Here is a 15,899-nt window from a genome sequence, read left to right as displayed (position 1 = left end):
GTACCTTGGGTTCATGTCACATTACAGGTGATCACCATTGCACTAGACACACACACACACACACACACACACACACACACACACACACACAGAGATATTCCTACATACACACACACTCTCACATACACACGGACGCGGGTACACACAGACGCGCACAGACACCCACACACACCCTCCCACACTCACACATGCACCCCCTCACAGACTTAAGATACTCTACACTCACTACACACACACACACTTTCTCGCACTCACAACCCCCACCCCAGACAGACACACACACACAGACAAAGACCCACATGCACACATATATTTTGTGGGGTGAATTTGTACTTGCAGAGTTACATTGTACTTTGTTCAAAAACTGCATGAATTTACTTAAAACTCTGTTATCTCACTTTTTAGATTAGAATCAATCTAAACATCATGGCATAGACAGAGAACACAGGGGGCTAACACCTTCAACATTTTGTCTAGCTATCACCATTGTTAACAGCTAACCCGAGAATGCAACTTTAAAAAAAACGTTTTGTGATTTACACATGAAAGAAGTGAAACTATCACTGTATTCTAACAGATGAAAGGCTTAACAATCAATTTTTCAATGTATAATTTCAGTTACATCACACTGTAAATTTTTGCTATAAATTCTGTGTTACGATCGAGCCCTCCACTATCACCTGATGAAGGAGCGTCGCTCTGAAAGCTAGTGTGCTTCCAATTAAACCTGTTGGACTATAACCTGGTGTTGTGTGATTTTTAACTTTGTACACCCCAGTCCAACATCGGCATCTCCAAATCATGACTACTTTACACTGTATGTGTTATTCTGAATGGGTCATTAAAGATCATTTTACACTTATTTACATGTGACTACTTGTGCAGATTTTGGAAAGTTAGGGTCCAATGACAGAAAAGGAGAATCAAAGGTAAACACAGTCAGGTGATCAAGGGAACAATGATCATTACAGAAATGCAACTAATAATGGCCTTGCAAGTTCTCAGGGACTGCTCTCATAATAACTGACTGAATTTACCACTCTGTTACCAGTTTTTGTGCTTTAGTCAAGATCTTTACCTACAGATCCTTAGGTGATAAAGCTCAATTTGTAGGATAATCCTTCGAGGTTAGGATACAGTGTGTTCACTGGAACTTCAGAGCCTGCATCACTTACACACAGGCGCTATCAGTCCACACATGCTCAAATACAGGGTTAGTAACAAATCCATACAAGGCCTAGTACCAAAGCTTCAATGAGATCATTAATACAGCAACATTAATAACAAAATCAAAGACAAGCTTAACATATCTGGACTGACACACCGAGCACACACACACATACTGACTCATGGCAAGTACACAACACTTACACGCTCAGTTAGTACACAGACTCATACTGACTCTGGTTAGTACATGCATTGCTTGTCTTCATAAATGGCAGTATATGGCATGTACGTGCAGATACAGGCCTAACATTTGTGCTATTTCAGGGCTGATATGGTGTTTGGAGTAATATAATGCAGCAGATGTCGCTCTTGTGCTGATTTTGGTTCAGGATGTGCATTTCCTGCACAGTATTTGCATTATCTGTACCTAAACTCAGTTTTTATTTCATCTGCTACTGCTGAAGGGGCCAGGGCAAAATCTACAGCATTGATTCCGAGTAAGAGCTAGTATACTTGTCTTGATGCAGGTTCAGCATATGTAGTGTATGTGCAGATAAAAGGTGAGTATATACATATCTGCGCTGATGCAAGGCTGGTATATGTGGTATTTGTGCTATTACAGGTATATGTGTATGACTGATTTGATACAAGGTAATATATTCAATGTTTGCTGATATAGGGTCAGATCAATTACAGTGATTCCCATTGTAGCATTGTACATGCAGTGCCCGCACTGCTACAGGTCCAGTCTATCATTGGCTAATTTACATAATTGTGTGTTTTTTTTAAACCAGTGGAGATCAATGTCAAATTGACCAGATTTCAATCAATGGTGCTAGTTACAGGTTGTTTTCTCCAATTACAACCTGCTAATTAATCGTTACACCTCTCACCAATTCATTCAATATTATAACTATATTAGATGCTGATTTGCCTCTTGAAAGCCCAGCTTACAGTTCTGATTCAGGAGTGCCAGCGGACAGGTAACCAATGCCGTATCGTCCATTAGCAGCAGTCATCTCCAGCGGTGATATACTGTCTGGCCCATTATAGGAGCGATGAATAGGCATTGGTGAGGGAGTCTCACTGGGGACCTTACTCAGGATAAATCGAGTCTCATCGTGATCATCCAAATTGGACATATCTTTCATCATTCGACCTCTGTTGTAGGAGACTGATAAAGTGTTGGACCCATCAGACACGAGATGGAAGTGCCGGACAATGAAAACAATAGGAATGGGGAGAACTCCCAGCACAATCAGAGTTACAGTCAAACCCATGGCCCAGCCCGGGAATATCAGGAACCTCTCCGTAGCCTGTTCAAAGAAAGGAAGACTCTTAATTATTGATCAATACACTCAACTAGCAAAAAGGTAACTGGATTATGTTAGGGTTATGGGTAGTGCTTATAGCCAACTGCAATCTTAAACTAGAGGGAAATTTAGAGATCATCACTGATGAGGCTAATCCATAGAGATCCTGTCCCATTATAATTTCCTGTTCAATTCTAACACCTCACTGTCAAATGCCAGACAGCTCAGGATCTGCTTGGAGGCATATTTCCAATCCCCGGCATCTCACCAACCCCAATCGCACAGAAACACTGCACTGACCCCATTCCTAAGCAGCTCCCACCCCAGCGACCCCATCCTCACATAGCCCCACCACCACCAACCCCATCCTCACACAGCCCCAATGCACTGACCCCCATTCCCACAAAGCTCCCACCTCACTGTCCCATCCCTACACAGCTGAAACTTTATTGCTGGAACAGCACAGCAGGTCAGGCAGCATCCAGGGAACAGGAGATTCGACGTTTCGGGCACAGGCCCTTCTTCAGGAAAGGGCCTTCCTGAAGAAGGGCCTGTGCCCGAAACGTCGAATCTCCTGTTCCCTGGATGCTGCCTGACCTGCTGTGCTGTTCCAGCAATAAAGTTTCAACTTTGATCTCCAGCATCTGCAGACCTCACTTTCTCCATCCCTACACAGCCCCCATTCCACCGTCCCCATCCCTACACAGCCCCCAACCGCAGCAACCCCACCCTCACACACTGATCCCATTCCCCCAACATCCCACTGCATCCCCAACACAAACTCTTCACACACCCCTCATAGCCCAGTGATTTGATCACTGCCTCTACACATCCAGATTCTGTCCTTTGGAAAGTAATCACTTCTCACGGCAACCATAAGACCAATGTATCTCTGTATTCGAGAATATTAACATCAGATATGCCATCTTTCGATTACCTCCTCCATTATCCAGGCATTGTATCCTGGTGGAGTGATCCCCATCTGAATAATACTGGCCAACATCAGAATGACCATAGCCAGAGGGGAGATGTACTTCCAGGTGTAATAGTAGTATCTGTATGGAGTGAAACCCAACATTTCTGTCAACTCCTGCATGAATCTGGAAAACAGCAGAGTTTATGTTAGCTGGTACCTTATGCTCGCAATAGTTGGATTTCTGCCTTTGGCTGTTGCTCACTGCCAACAATGTGTGCTGATGTAGTAGTTCAAATGACAAGACCCTCCATTATCTGTAATTATGGCATCAGTATTGGAATTTATTTATTGAGCAAATTCATATTCTCAGAGCCAAGTTATCACCTCCTCACTTGCTCAGTTTGAGGTGAATGTGCTCAGTCTTGAAAGGGGCCACTCCTCAGTAATCAGCAGCACCGTGAGAGTCTCTCTGCAAGAACATTACGGCTTTGTCCTGAGGCCTCAATGATGGGGCTGGCTGCTGGCCGGTCAGCAAGGACTACTCTCGCTGTAATACCTTAAGGCCTGCCGTTTGACAGATAGGGTTTGTCACAAATAACTTTTTGTGAAATCATTAGCTGGAGCATAGAATATAGGAGCAGTGAAGTCTTGTTCCAAGTTTATAAAATATTGGTTAGGCCACAGATGGAATACTTTGTGTAGTTCTGGTCACCACACTACCAGAAGGATATGATTGCACTGAAGAGGGTGCAGAGGAGATTTACCAGGATATTGCCAGGGATGAAAATCTTAGTCTCAGAGACTAGATAAGCTGGGATCTGGGATCTGGGATTAGGCAAAATTGAGGATTGCAGATGCTGGAGATCAGAGTCTAAATTAGAGTGGTGCTGGAAAAGCACAGCAGGTCAGGCAGCATCCGAGGAGCAGGAAAATCGATGTTTCGGGCAAAAGCCCTTCATTGGAAATGAAGGCAGGGAGCCTCTGGGTTGGAGAGATAAATGAGAGGGGAGTGGAGTGGAGGGGAGGGGAGGGGAGGGGAGTGGAGTGAGGGGGAGGGGAGGGGAGGGGGGCTGGGAAGAAGGTAGCCAAGAGTACAATAGGTGGATGGAGGTAGGGATGAAGGTGATAGGTTGGTAGCTCTTCAACCATGTCCTGAAACAGACTCGTTACCAACCTATCACCTTGGCAAACAAAATTCTCTCTACCTCTGCCTTAAAAATATTTGAACATTCTGCATCCACTGCCTTTTGAGAAAGGGAATTCCAAACACACACCCAGAGAGAAAAAAAAATTCTTCATTTCTATATTAAATGGGTGCCCCCAAAAAAACATTTTCCCAAATGCCCTCCCACTCTGACTTTCTCCACTTTGCCTGCCTCATTTCCTACAACTCCTCCCTGTAGGGCTGGAAATATACTATTCCAGAAAGTCCTCTGCACACATTGCAAGAATTTCTCCCGTTCCATGCCCCACACTCTAATGTTTTTCCCCAGTCTGCCCTTGGGTAATTGAAAATGGCTTGTCCATTTTCATATTCTGCTTACAAAGCTCTTTACTAGTTCCTTCTTTCTATATGAAGTCTATAATAAATACCTGGCAAGGTCACTGCTGTCTTCATGTTTCTCACTCTAACCATTTAATTTCTACTACAGAAACTGCATCTCATTTATTGGCAATGTTACTATCTTTGACCAAGACTGCTACGCCTCCTCCCTTTCTAACCCACCCTGTTTCTACTGAACACTTTATAACCCAAGTTATTAAGTATCCAGTCCTATTCTGGCTTGAGCTGTGTTTCTGTTAATACTATTATGTCATATCCTCTAGTGCAATTTCTGCTTCCAGTTCTTTGAAACTGGGTTGTCCACAATCTCCTTCTCAGTTGTAGTTAGTGAGCTGAATTCTCTCAGAATTCTCCTCGATCAGTTCTCAACACCGGCCTCTCTGATTCACTCTTGTAATTCTGATCTCCTTCTCAAAGAGAGGCTCACATCATTCCTAACATGTGAAAGATCTGGTCACATTACTCCAGTTCTGACTTGATCAGAGCTTTACAAAAGGTTCAGAATAACCTCCCTGATTTTATGATCAGTATCACAGAATGCTGTAGAATAAGAGGTGGCCATTCGGACCAGCACGCTTGCACATCTCTGTACAAGCAATTCACCTTGTGTCATTCCGTTATGATATAATAATCACCATCACTCAAATAATTTCCTCCTGACACTTACTTTACTTGGTGCACCTCATTCCCAAGAACTAGGTCTAGCAGTGCATCTTTTCTCATTGGACTGTAACATACTGCTGCAGAAAACTGTCATGGACACACCCTAGAAATCTTTATACCTTTCTGCTCTTTGCATGACTACTATCCCAGTCTATTTTTAGGTAATTAAATACCTTCATTATAACCACTCAAATTCTTGCATCTCAATGCTGATGTAAATTGTTCCTCTACATCACTGACTGATAGCCTACAGACTATTCTCAGTAAAGGGATTTCTTCATCCTCAAATAGATTCTGTCCTTGACCCCTCTGGGGCAACCTCTCTTTTCAGTTCTGCAATATTCTGCTTAATCAATACTACCTTCCCTCTCTTCAGTTCCTTATTTTTATAAGTACGTTGCATCCAGGAATATAACTGTCCTGGATACTGTAACACAGTAAAATTTCATAATTTGCTGATGACACCATACTTTGAAGTGCAGTTAACTGCCAAGTTAATAACAATTGACTACAACAGGAGAAAGAGAGGCCAGCTGATCAAATTTAATACAGAGAAGTGTGAGGTGATGCATTTTGGCAGAAGGGATGGAGAGAAGCAACACAGACTTAATGAACCAGTTCTAAAGCATGCAGGGACACATCTGTCATGATTTTTCAAAGTGGCAGGACATATTAAAGCAAGCACATGGGATCATGGACTTCATAAATAAAGGTATTGAGGGAGATTTTCTCTTAAAATGGTGGAATAGATAGGAGGACTGAGTGGGCTCCTTCTTTTCTTATCTCCCTTGGTCTTAAGGAAGCAGAGATGATGGTTACGCAATGGGCAGCAGCCTGGGCCAGTTAGAGTAAGGGTTTAATGGGGATTATAGCATTAAACAGATATACATAACCCAGGGATTTGTCTTTGCTCTCAGCTTTAATGAAATATATATCAGAAGATTTGAGAAGACTTACTTTTTTGTCCCATAGATCCATGAAACAGAGATATTTTCCAAAATGACCACAATTGTGAGGGGTAATGTAGCAGAGTAGTCATCGAACATGGTGACAAAGTAGTTCCCAGAACGTTGAACGAATATGAGTCCGACTGAGAAAGCGATAATTGTGCAGCCAACTGTGAGAACGAGGAGAAATTAAAATTGATCACAAATAATCATTCACTTCTCTCCACGCTCCAGGCTCACTGCCTTTATTCCTGATGAAGGGCTTTTGCCCAAAACGTCGATTTCGAAGCTCCTTGGATGCTGCCTGAACTGCTGTGCTCTTCCAGCACCACTAATCCAGACACAAATAATCATTGCATAATTAAATAAACAGAAGCTCTTTTTGCAAACAGCTTCAGAAACTTAAGAGTTCAGGCCATGAAAGTCTTTATTTCACTAAAAATTTCTCTTTAAAATGCCACCTCTCTCAGACCATCACTCAATGGCATGGTCTGAGAGCAAATGCTAGTGGGGGTGAATATAGTAGTGACCAGTGAGACACAGCAGGGATCAGTATGAGGATCCCAACTATTCACAATATACATTCATGATTTAGATGAGAAAACTAAAGGTTACATCTCAACATTTGCAGATGGTACACAGCTGGATGGGAAAGTGAGCCATGAGGACGATGCAGAGATGTTATAGTGTGATTTGGTTTGAACACACTGAGTGAGTGTGCAAACCCATGACAGATGCAGTGTAATGTGGACAAGTGTGACATTATTCACTTTGGCAACAAAATTAGGAAGGCTGATTATTATCTGAATTGTAAGTTGAGAAGGGGAATGATCAACGAGACCCGAGTGCTCTTATGCACCAATTACTGAAAGTAAATCTGCAGGTGCAACAAGTGGTAAAGAAGACAAACTGCATGTTGGATTTCATAGCGAGAGGATTCGAGTACAGCAGCAAGGATATCTTGCTACAATTATTTAGGAGTTGTTAAGGCCACATCTGGAATATAGTGTGCCGTTTTGGTCTCCTTATTGGAGGAAGAGTGTTCTTGCTGTAGAGGTAGTACAGTGAAGGATTATCAAATGAAGTCCTGGAATGTCAGGACTGACATTTAAGGAGAGACTGAGTCAGTTAGGATTGTATTCACTGGAATTTAGAACAATGAGGGGAGGAGGATCTCATAGAAACCTATAAAATTCTAACAAGATTCAGCAGGTTAGATGCGGGAAGGATATTCCCAATGGTGGGAGAGTCTAGAACTAGAGGTCAGGTTTAAGGATATAGGTAAATGTTTTAGGAAGAAGATAAGGAGAAATTGCTTCACCCAGAGGGTGATGAGCCTGTGGAATTCACTATCACAGAAAGCAGTTGAGACCAAAGTATTGTATATATTCAAAGAGTTAGGTATAGCTCTTAGGGATAAAGGCATCAAGGGATACAAGGAGGACGAGATTAGGGTATTATGCTTGATGATTAGCCATGATCATATTGAATGGTGGTGCAGGCTTCAGGGGTGGAATAGCCTGCTCCTATCTTTCACGTTTCAATGTAAATTTCTTCATGCAAACTATTGTGAAACTTTAATATCCTTTGCACCAGACAGTTCTGGTTTATCCATCACTAAATAATGTTTTAGACTAAAGTAGGCATGTTTTGATTTCTCAGGGAAAAAAAAATATGAACAGCAGGAGATTAAGTGGAGTTGGAGGCCAAGATCATCCATGATCTTACGAAATGGTGAAGCATGTCACTGCTGCTGGAACAGTTCTACATGACCTACTCCTGCTCTTACTTCTTATTTTGTGTTATTTTAATGGGACAGTGTTGTTGGAATTTTACTCTTGTGCAAGTCATGGTTCAATTGATAACACTTCTGACTGAGAAGAGTATGAGATGAATCATGGGAACATTGCCATCATTAATAAGGGATTCCAGCAAGTCAGCTCAAAACACAAGTTGAAATTCTGAATTCATGACAATTAATTTTTACTCCAGCAAGTAACTGACAAAGTCCCAGAAAGTAACATTGGACTCTTACTTGTCAAGAACTCTTTGCGCATTTTAAATGTGTCAACAATCGGTGAGATGATGCCTTCCATGGTTCCCATCATGCTGCCCAATCCCAGGTTAATGAGCATCAGGAAGAAGAGCACAGACCAGAAAGGGGAGGCTGGGAAATGGGTCATTGCCTCCGTGAAAGCAATAAAGGCAAGGCCTGTACCCTGCACTGACTGCAAGAGATCAGAAAGATCAAATTAATGGCAGAAATTGAATAATCATGACAGAATAAACTGCAGCCAGGTAAATGACACATTGCAATCAGAGTGCTATCTATAAAACAGTGGATTAAAAATTTTAGCCAATGTTTGTATGTTGTGCACAGACAGCGCTCATTTTCAAACTGACAATTTTTGCCCAGTTCTGACTGAACTCTTTTGTATACCAAACATTAAGTCTTTAAAGAGCCAACAAAACTAGCAGCAATTAGAAAAGAAAATTTTTTAGAAATACACTAAAAGTTATTTCTTGATATATTTAAAATTGATAACTTGTTGCAGCTCTTAAGGCTAAAAACAGGCCCATTCAACAATAACCTGCATAAATATGATGCTTTGAAGGTAATAAAACATCTCACAGGCGTTATTAGGTATTAGAGATTAGGATTATTAAAGGAATTTTAGAGAGGAGGATCAAGGGTTTCTGCAAAAGGGAATATTTTAAGCAATGTCCTAAAGGAAGAGCAAGAGATTAGGGAGGGAAAGAGACAGAATTCGAGAGTTTCGGGCCATAGTATAATTTGTAAAGATAATAGTTTAGTGAGTTCAGGGATGTAAGCTAAAACACAGCAGAATTTTAAATTACCTCATGTTTATGGAGGGTAAAATGTGGCAGATCAGCCAAAAATGTTCTGAAATAGTCAACGTTAACAGACATACAAATATGGAGTCCAGCAGCAGATGAGCAGATACTGGGTAGAAAGTTGGGTGATGTCATGGAGACTGCAAAAGGCAGTCACAGCAATGGCACAGATATGTTATCCTGGGGGTCAGAAATGACATGAAGTTGAAAACAGTATGATTCAATCTCAGTCAGTTGTCATGGATACCATTAATAGCTCAGGAAGGACAGGGCAATGGACTAAAAAGAAGCCTTCAGAGATTCATAAATCCTACAATGACTGATTAATAAAATTTAACATAATGCTAGAACTGAAACTAAAGAACAAGATGAAAATACATCAATTTATTTCTTTAGTAACTGGCAAGGGGAGAAGGATACAAAAACAGAACTCTGCATTTAAACAACAATCTAAATGTGAGTGCTAGGAGCAAGGAAACTGACTCTGCCATGATGTGATGTGGTCAGACAATATCTTTTATTAATCAGCTTTGAGGTCGTTGCACATTGTGTCAGTAGAAAACTCTCTACAGTGGTTTTGAAATAGCTGCTGTTAAAATATTGAGGTATTGACGTCAACTCCCTCCTGTCATCCCATCCCCACCACCACAAAAAGTAGGACAAATCCAACCCAGCCAATTACCACACAATCAGTCTACTCTCGAACATCAGTAAAATTATGGAAGGTATTATCAGTGCTATCAAGCAGCACCTGCTCAGCAATAACCTGCTCAGTGACACCTTGTTTGGATTCTGCCAGGGCCACTCAGCTCCTGACCTCATTACAGCTTTGGTTCAAACATGGTCGAAAGAGTTTAAATTACTGACATCACTGGTTGTGGTTGTTGAAAACGAGTCATCTCAGCTCCAGGACATCTCTGCAGGAGTTTCCTCAGGGTAGTTTCTTGGGCCCAAACATCTTCAGCTGCTTCACCAGTGACCTTCCCTCCATCATAATGCCAGAGTGGGGATGTTTGCCAATGTTCACACCATTCATGACTCCTCAGATACTGAAGAAGTCCATTCAATTGCAACAAGATCTGAACAACATCCAGGCTTGGGCTGACAAGTGGCAAGTAATATTCGCACAGACAAATGTCAGGCTATAACCATCTCCAATAAGAGACAATCTAATCACTGTCCCTTGACATTCAATGGTGTTACCATCACTGAATCCCCATTAGCAACATCCTGGAGGTTACCACTGAGTAGAAACTCAAATGGACTCACCACATAAACATAGTGGCTACAAGAGCAGATCAGAGGCTAGGGATAGTATGGTGAGTAACTCACCTCCTGACTCCCTAAACCTATACAAGGCACAAGTCAGGAGTGTGATAGAATACCCCCCACTTGCCTGGATGGTGCAGCTCCAACAACACGCAAGAAGTTTGAGCCAAGAGTGTGGTGCTGAAAAAGCTCAGCAGGTCAGGCAGCATCAGAGGAACAGGAGAACTGACGTTTCGGGCGTAAGCCCATCATCAGGAATTCATCATCCCTGATGAAGGGCTTATGCCTGAAGTGTTGATTCTCCTGCTCCTCAGATGCTGCATGACCTGTTCATTTCCAGCACCCTATTCTCGACTCCCCACCCCCCTCCACCTCCCACACCTCCCCTCCCCCCACCCACCTCCACCCCCCACACCTCCCCTCCCCCCACACCCCACACGTCCCACCCCCCTCCACCCCCCTCACCTCCCCTCCCCCCACACCTCCCCTCCCCCCACCCGCCTCCACCCCCCTCCACCCCCCCGCACCTCCCCTCCCCCCACCCCCCTCCACCCCCCCCACCCCCCCTCCCCCACCCCCCTCACCTCCCCTCCCCCACCCCCCCTCCGCCCCCCACACCTCCCACCCCCCTCCGCCCCCCACACCTCCCACCCCCCTCCACCCCCCACCCCTCCCACCCCCCTCCACCCCCCACCCCCCTCCACCCCCCACACCTCCCACCCCCCTCCACCCCCCCACCCCCCTCACCTCCCCTCCCCCCACCCCCCCCCACCTCCCCTCCCCCCCACCCCCCTCCACCCCCCACACCTCCCACCCGCCTCACCTCCCACCCCCCTCCACCCCCCTCACCTCCCACCCCCCTCCACCCCCCACCCCCCTCACCTCCCACCCCCCTCCAACCCCCACACCTCCCACACCCCTCCACCCCCCCACACCCTCCCACCCCCCTCCACCCCCCTCCCCCCCCACACCTCCACCCCCCTCCCCCCCCCACACCTCCCACCCCCCTCCCCCCCCACCCCCCTCCCCCCCCACACCTCCCACCCCCCACCCCCTCCCACCCCCCTCCCACCCCCCTCCCCCCTCCCCCCCCTCCCACCCCCCTCCCCCCCCCACCCCCCTCCCCCCCCACACCTCCCACCCCCCTCCACCCCCCACACCTCCCACCCCCCTCCACCCCCCACACCTCCCACCCCCCCTCCACCCCCCACCCCCCTCCACCCCCCTCCACCCCCCACCCCCCTCCACCCCCCACCCCCCTCCACCCCCACCCCCCCTCCACCCCCCTCCACCCCCCACACCTCCCACCCCCCTCCCACCCCCCACCCCCCCTCCACCCCCCACACCTCCCACCCCCCTCCACCCCCCACCCCTCCCACCCCCCTCCACCCCCCACCCCCCTCCACCCCCCACACCTCCCACCCCCCTCCACCCCCCACCCCCCCCCACCCCCCTCCACCCCCCACCCCCCTCCACCCCCCACACCTCCCACCCCCCTCCACCCCCCACACCTCCCACCCCCCCTCACCCCCCACACCTCCCACCCCCCTCCACCCCCCACACCTCCCACCCCCCTCCACCCCCCTCCACCCCCCACCCCCCCTCCACCCCCCTCCACCCCCACCCCCCTCCACCCCCCTCCACCCCCCACCCCCCTCCACCCCCTCCACCCCCCACACCTCCCCTCCCCCCTCCACCCCCCACACCTCCCCTCCCCCCTCCACCCCCCACACCTCCCCTCCCCCCTCCACCCCCCCACACCTCCCCTCCCCCCTCCACCCCCCACACCTCCCCTCCCCCCTCCACCCCCCACACCTCCCCTCCCCCCTCCACCCCCCACACCTCCCCTCCCCCCTCCACCCCCCACACCTCCCCTCCCCCCTCCACCCCCCACACCTCCCCTCCCCCTCCACCCCCCACACCTCCCCTCCCCCCTCCACCCCCCACACCTCCCCTCCCCCCTCCACCCCCCACACCTCCCCTCCCCCTCCACCCCCCACACCTCCCCACCCCCCTCCACCCCCCACACCTCCCACCCCCCCACACCTCCCACCCCCCTCCACCCCCCACCCCCCTCCACCCCCCACACCTCCCACCCCCCCTCCACCCCCCTCCACCCCCCACCCCCCTCCACCCCCACACCCTCCCACCCCCCTCCACCCCCCACACCTCCCACCCCCCTCCACCCCCCACACCTCCCCCCCCCCTCCACCCCCACACCTCCCACCCCCCTCCACCCCCACCCTCCACCCCCCTCCACCCCCCACACCTCCCCTCCCCCCTCCACCCCCCACACCTCCCCTCCCCCCTCCACCCCCCACACCTCCCCTCCCCCCTCCACCCCCCCACACCTCCCCTCCCCCCTCCACCCCCCACACCTCCCCTCCCCCCTCCACCCCCCACACCTCCCCTCCCCCCTCCACCCCCCACACCTCCCCTCCCCCCCTCCACCCCCCACACCTCCCCTCCCCCCTCCACCCCCCACACCTCCCCTCCCCCCTCCACCCCCCACACCTCCCTCCCCCTCCACCCCCACCCTCCCCTCCCCCCTCCACCCCCACACCTCCCCCTCCCCCCTCCACCCCCACACCTCCCCTCCCCCCTCCACCCCCCACACCTCCCCTCCCCCTCCACCCCCCACACCTCCCCTCCCCCCTCCACCCCCCACACCTCCCCTCCCCCCTCCACCCCCCACACCTCCCCTCCCCCCTCCACCCCCCACACCTCCCCTCCCCCCTCCACCCCCCACACCTCCCCTCCCCCCCTCCACCCCCCACACCTCCCCTCCCCCCTCCACCCCCCACACCTCCCCTCCCCCCTCCACCCCCCACACCTCCCCTCCCCCCTCCACCCCCCACACCTCCCCTCCCCCCTCCACCCCCACACCTCCCCTCCCCCCTCCACCCCCCACACCTCCCCTCCCCCCTCCACCCCCCACACCTCCCCTCCCCCCTCCACCCCCCACACCTCCCCTCCCCCCTCCACCCCCCACACCTCCCCTCCCCCCTCCACCCCCCACACCTCCCCTCCCCCCTCCACCCCCCACACCTCCCCTCCCCCCTCCACCCCCCACACCTCCCCCTCCCCCCTCCACCCCCCACACCTCCCCTCCCCCCTCCACCCCCCACACCTCCCCTCCCCCCTCCACCCCCCACACCTCCCACCCCCCTCCACCCCCCACACCTCCCACCCCCTCCACCCCCACACCCCCCACCACCTCCCCACCACACCTCCACCCCCACACCTCCCACCCCCTCCACCCCCCCACACCTCCCACCCCCTCCACCCCCCTCCACCCCCCACACCTCCCACCCCCTCCACCCCCACACCTCCCACCCCCTCCACCCCCCACACCTCCCACCCCCCTCCACCCCCCACACCTCCCCACCCCCCTCCACCCCCCACACCTCCCCTCCCCCCCTCCACCCCCCACACCTCCCCTCCCCCTCCACCCCCCACACCTCCCCTCCCCCCTCCACCCCCCACACCTCCCCTCCCCCCTCCACCCCCCACACCTCCCCTCCCCCCCTCCACCCCCCACACCTCCCCTCCCCCTCCACCCCCCCACACCTCCCCTCCCCCCTCCACCCCCCACACCTCCCCTCCCCCCTCCACCCCCCACACCTCCCCTCCCCCCTCCACCCCCCACACCTCCCCTCCCCCTCCACCCCCCACACCTCCCCTCCCCCCTCCACCCCCCACACCTCCCCTCCCCCCTCCACCCCCACACCTCCCCTCCCCCCTCCACCCCCCACACCTCCCCTCCCCCCTCCACCCCCCACACCTCCCCTCCCCCCTCCACCCCCCACACCTCCCCTCCCCCTCCACCCCCCCACACCTCCCCTCCCCCCCTCCACCCCCCACACCTCCCCCTCCCCCCTCCACCCCCCACACCTCCCCTCCCCCCTCCACCCCCCACACCTCCCCTCCCCCCTCCACCCCCCCACACCTCCCCTCCCCCCTCCACCCCCCCACACCTCCCCTCCCCCCTCCACCCCCCACACCTCCCCTCCCCCCTCCACCCCCCACACCTCCCCTCCCCCTCCACCCCCCACACCTCCCCTCCCCCCTCCACCCCCCACACCTCCCCTCCCCCCTCCACCCCCCACACCTCCCCTCCCCCCTCCACCCCCCACACCTCCCCTCCCCCCTCCACCCCCCACACCTCCCCTCCCCCCTCCACCCCCCACACCTCCCCTCCCCCCTCCACCCCCCACACCTCCCTCCCCCCTCCACCCCCACACCTCCCCTCCCCCTCCACCCCCCACACCTCCCCTCCCCCCTCCACCCCCCACACCTCCCCTCCCCCCTCCACCCCCCACACCTCCCCTCCGCCCACCCCCCCCCACACTTCCCCTCCCCCCACCCCCCTCCACCCCCCACACTTCCCCTCCCCCCACCCCCCTCCACCCCCCACACTTCCCCTCCCCCCACCCCCTCCACCCCCACACTTCCCCTCCCCCCACCCCCCTCCACCCCCCACACTTCCCCTCCCCCCACCCCCCCTCCACCCCCCACACTTCCCCTCCCCCCCACCCCCCTCCACCCCCCACACTTCCCCTCCCCCCACCCCCCCTCCACCCCCACACTTCCCCTCCCCCCACCCCCCCTCCACCCCCCACACTTCCCCTCCCCCCACCCCCCTCCACCCCCCACACTTCCCCTCCCCCACCCCCCTCCACCCCCCACACACCCCTCCACCCCCCACACTTCCCCTCCCCCCACCCCCCCTCCACCCCCACACACCCCTCCACCCCCCACACTTCCCCTCCCCCACCCCCCTCCACCCTCCACACACCCCTCCACCCCCCCACACTTCCCCTCCCCCACCCCCCTCCACCCCCCACACACCCCTCCACCCCCCACACTTCCCCTCCCCCACCCCCCTCCACCCCCCACACACCCCTCCACCCCCCACACTTCCCCTCCCCCACCCTCCCCCCATCCCCCCTCCACCCCCCACACCCCCCCCCCCATCCCCGCCCCCCCCCCATCCCACCCTCCCCACCCCCCACACCCCCCCCCCCCCCATCCCCACACACAACCCCTCCCCACCCCCCTCACAAATGTGGCACTCCATCCACTGAAATGTAATCGATGAAACATTTTCACTGATTTGGTACTGCTGAAATTAAGTCTTCACAATTTTGATTCCCAGGTGTCTGACCACTGAACATGTGTGACAACTAGTTAAATTGTAAGCA

General features: G+C 52.6%; 1 protein-coding gene across 1 annotated transcript in view; it reads right to left on the bottom strand.

The window, feature by feature from the left end:
• Window positions 1-700: 700 nt before the first annotated feature.
• slc6a17 (solute carrier family 6 member 17) overlaps window positions 701-15,899 on the bottom strand; it is a 110,498-nt gene continuing 95,299 nt past the window's right edge. Inside the window, exons 8-12 of the mRNA XM_088000839.1 lie at window positions 9,430-9,566; window positions 8,606-8,798; window positions 6,581-6,740; window positions 3,418-3,580; window positions 701-2,483 (exon numbers count right to left, since the gene is read on the bottom strand). Coding sequence (XP_087856965.1) covers window positions 2,118-2,483; window positions 3,418-3,580; window positions 6,581-6,740; window positions 8,606-8,798; window positions 9,430-9,566 — 1,019 coding nt within the window. The 3' untranslated portion in view covers window positions 701-2,117. The remainder of the gene's footprint in view (window positions 2,484-3,417; window positions 3,581-6,580; window positions 6,741-8,605; window positions 8,799-9,429; window positions 9,567-15,899) is intronic.

Source organism: Chiloscyllium plagiosum, unplaced genomic scaffold (assembly GCF_037043375.1).
Source record: "Chiloscyllium plagiosum isolate Xiang-an unplaced genomic scaffold, Cpla_swu_hap1 HiC_scaffold_26, whole genome shotgun sequence".
Taxonomy (NCBI): domain Eukaryota; kingdom Metazoa; phylum Chordata; class Chondrichthyes; order Orectolobiformes; family Hemiscylliidae; genus Chiloscyllium; species Chiloscyllium plagiosum.
The sequence above is the reverse complement of the archived record's forward strand: the minus strand, read 5'-3'. Positions and strand labels throughout refer to the sequence as shown.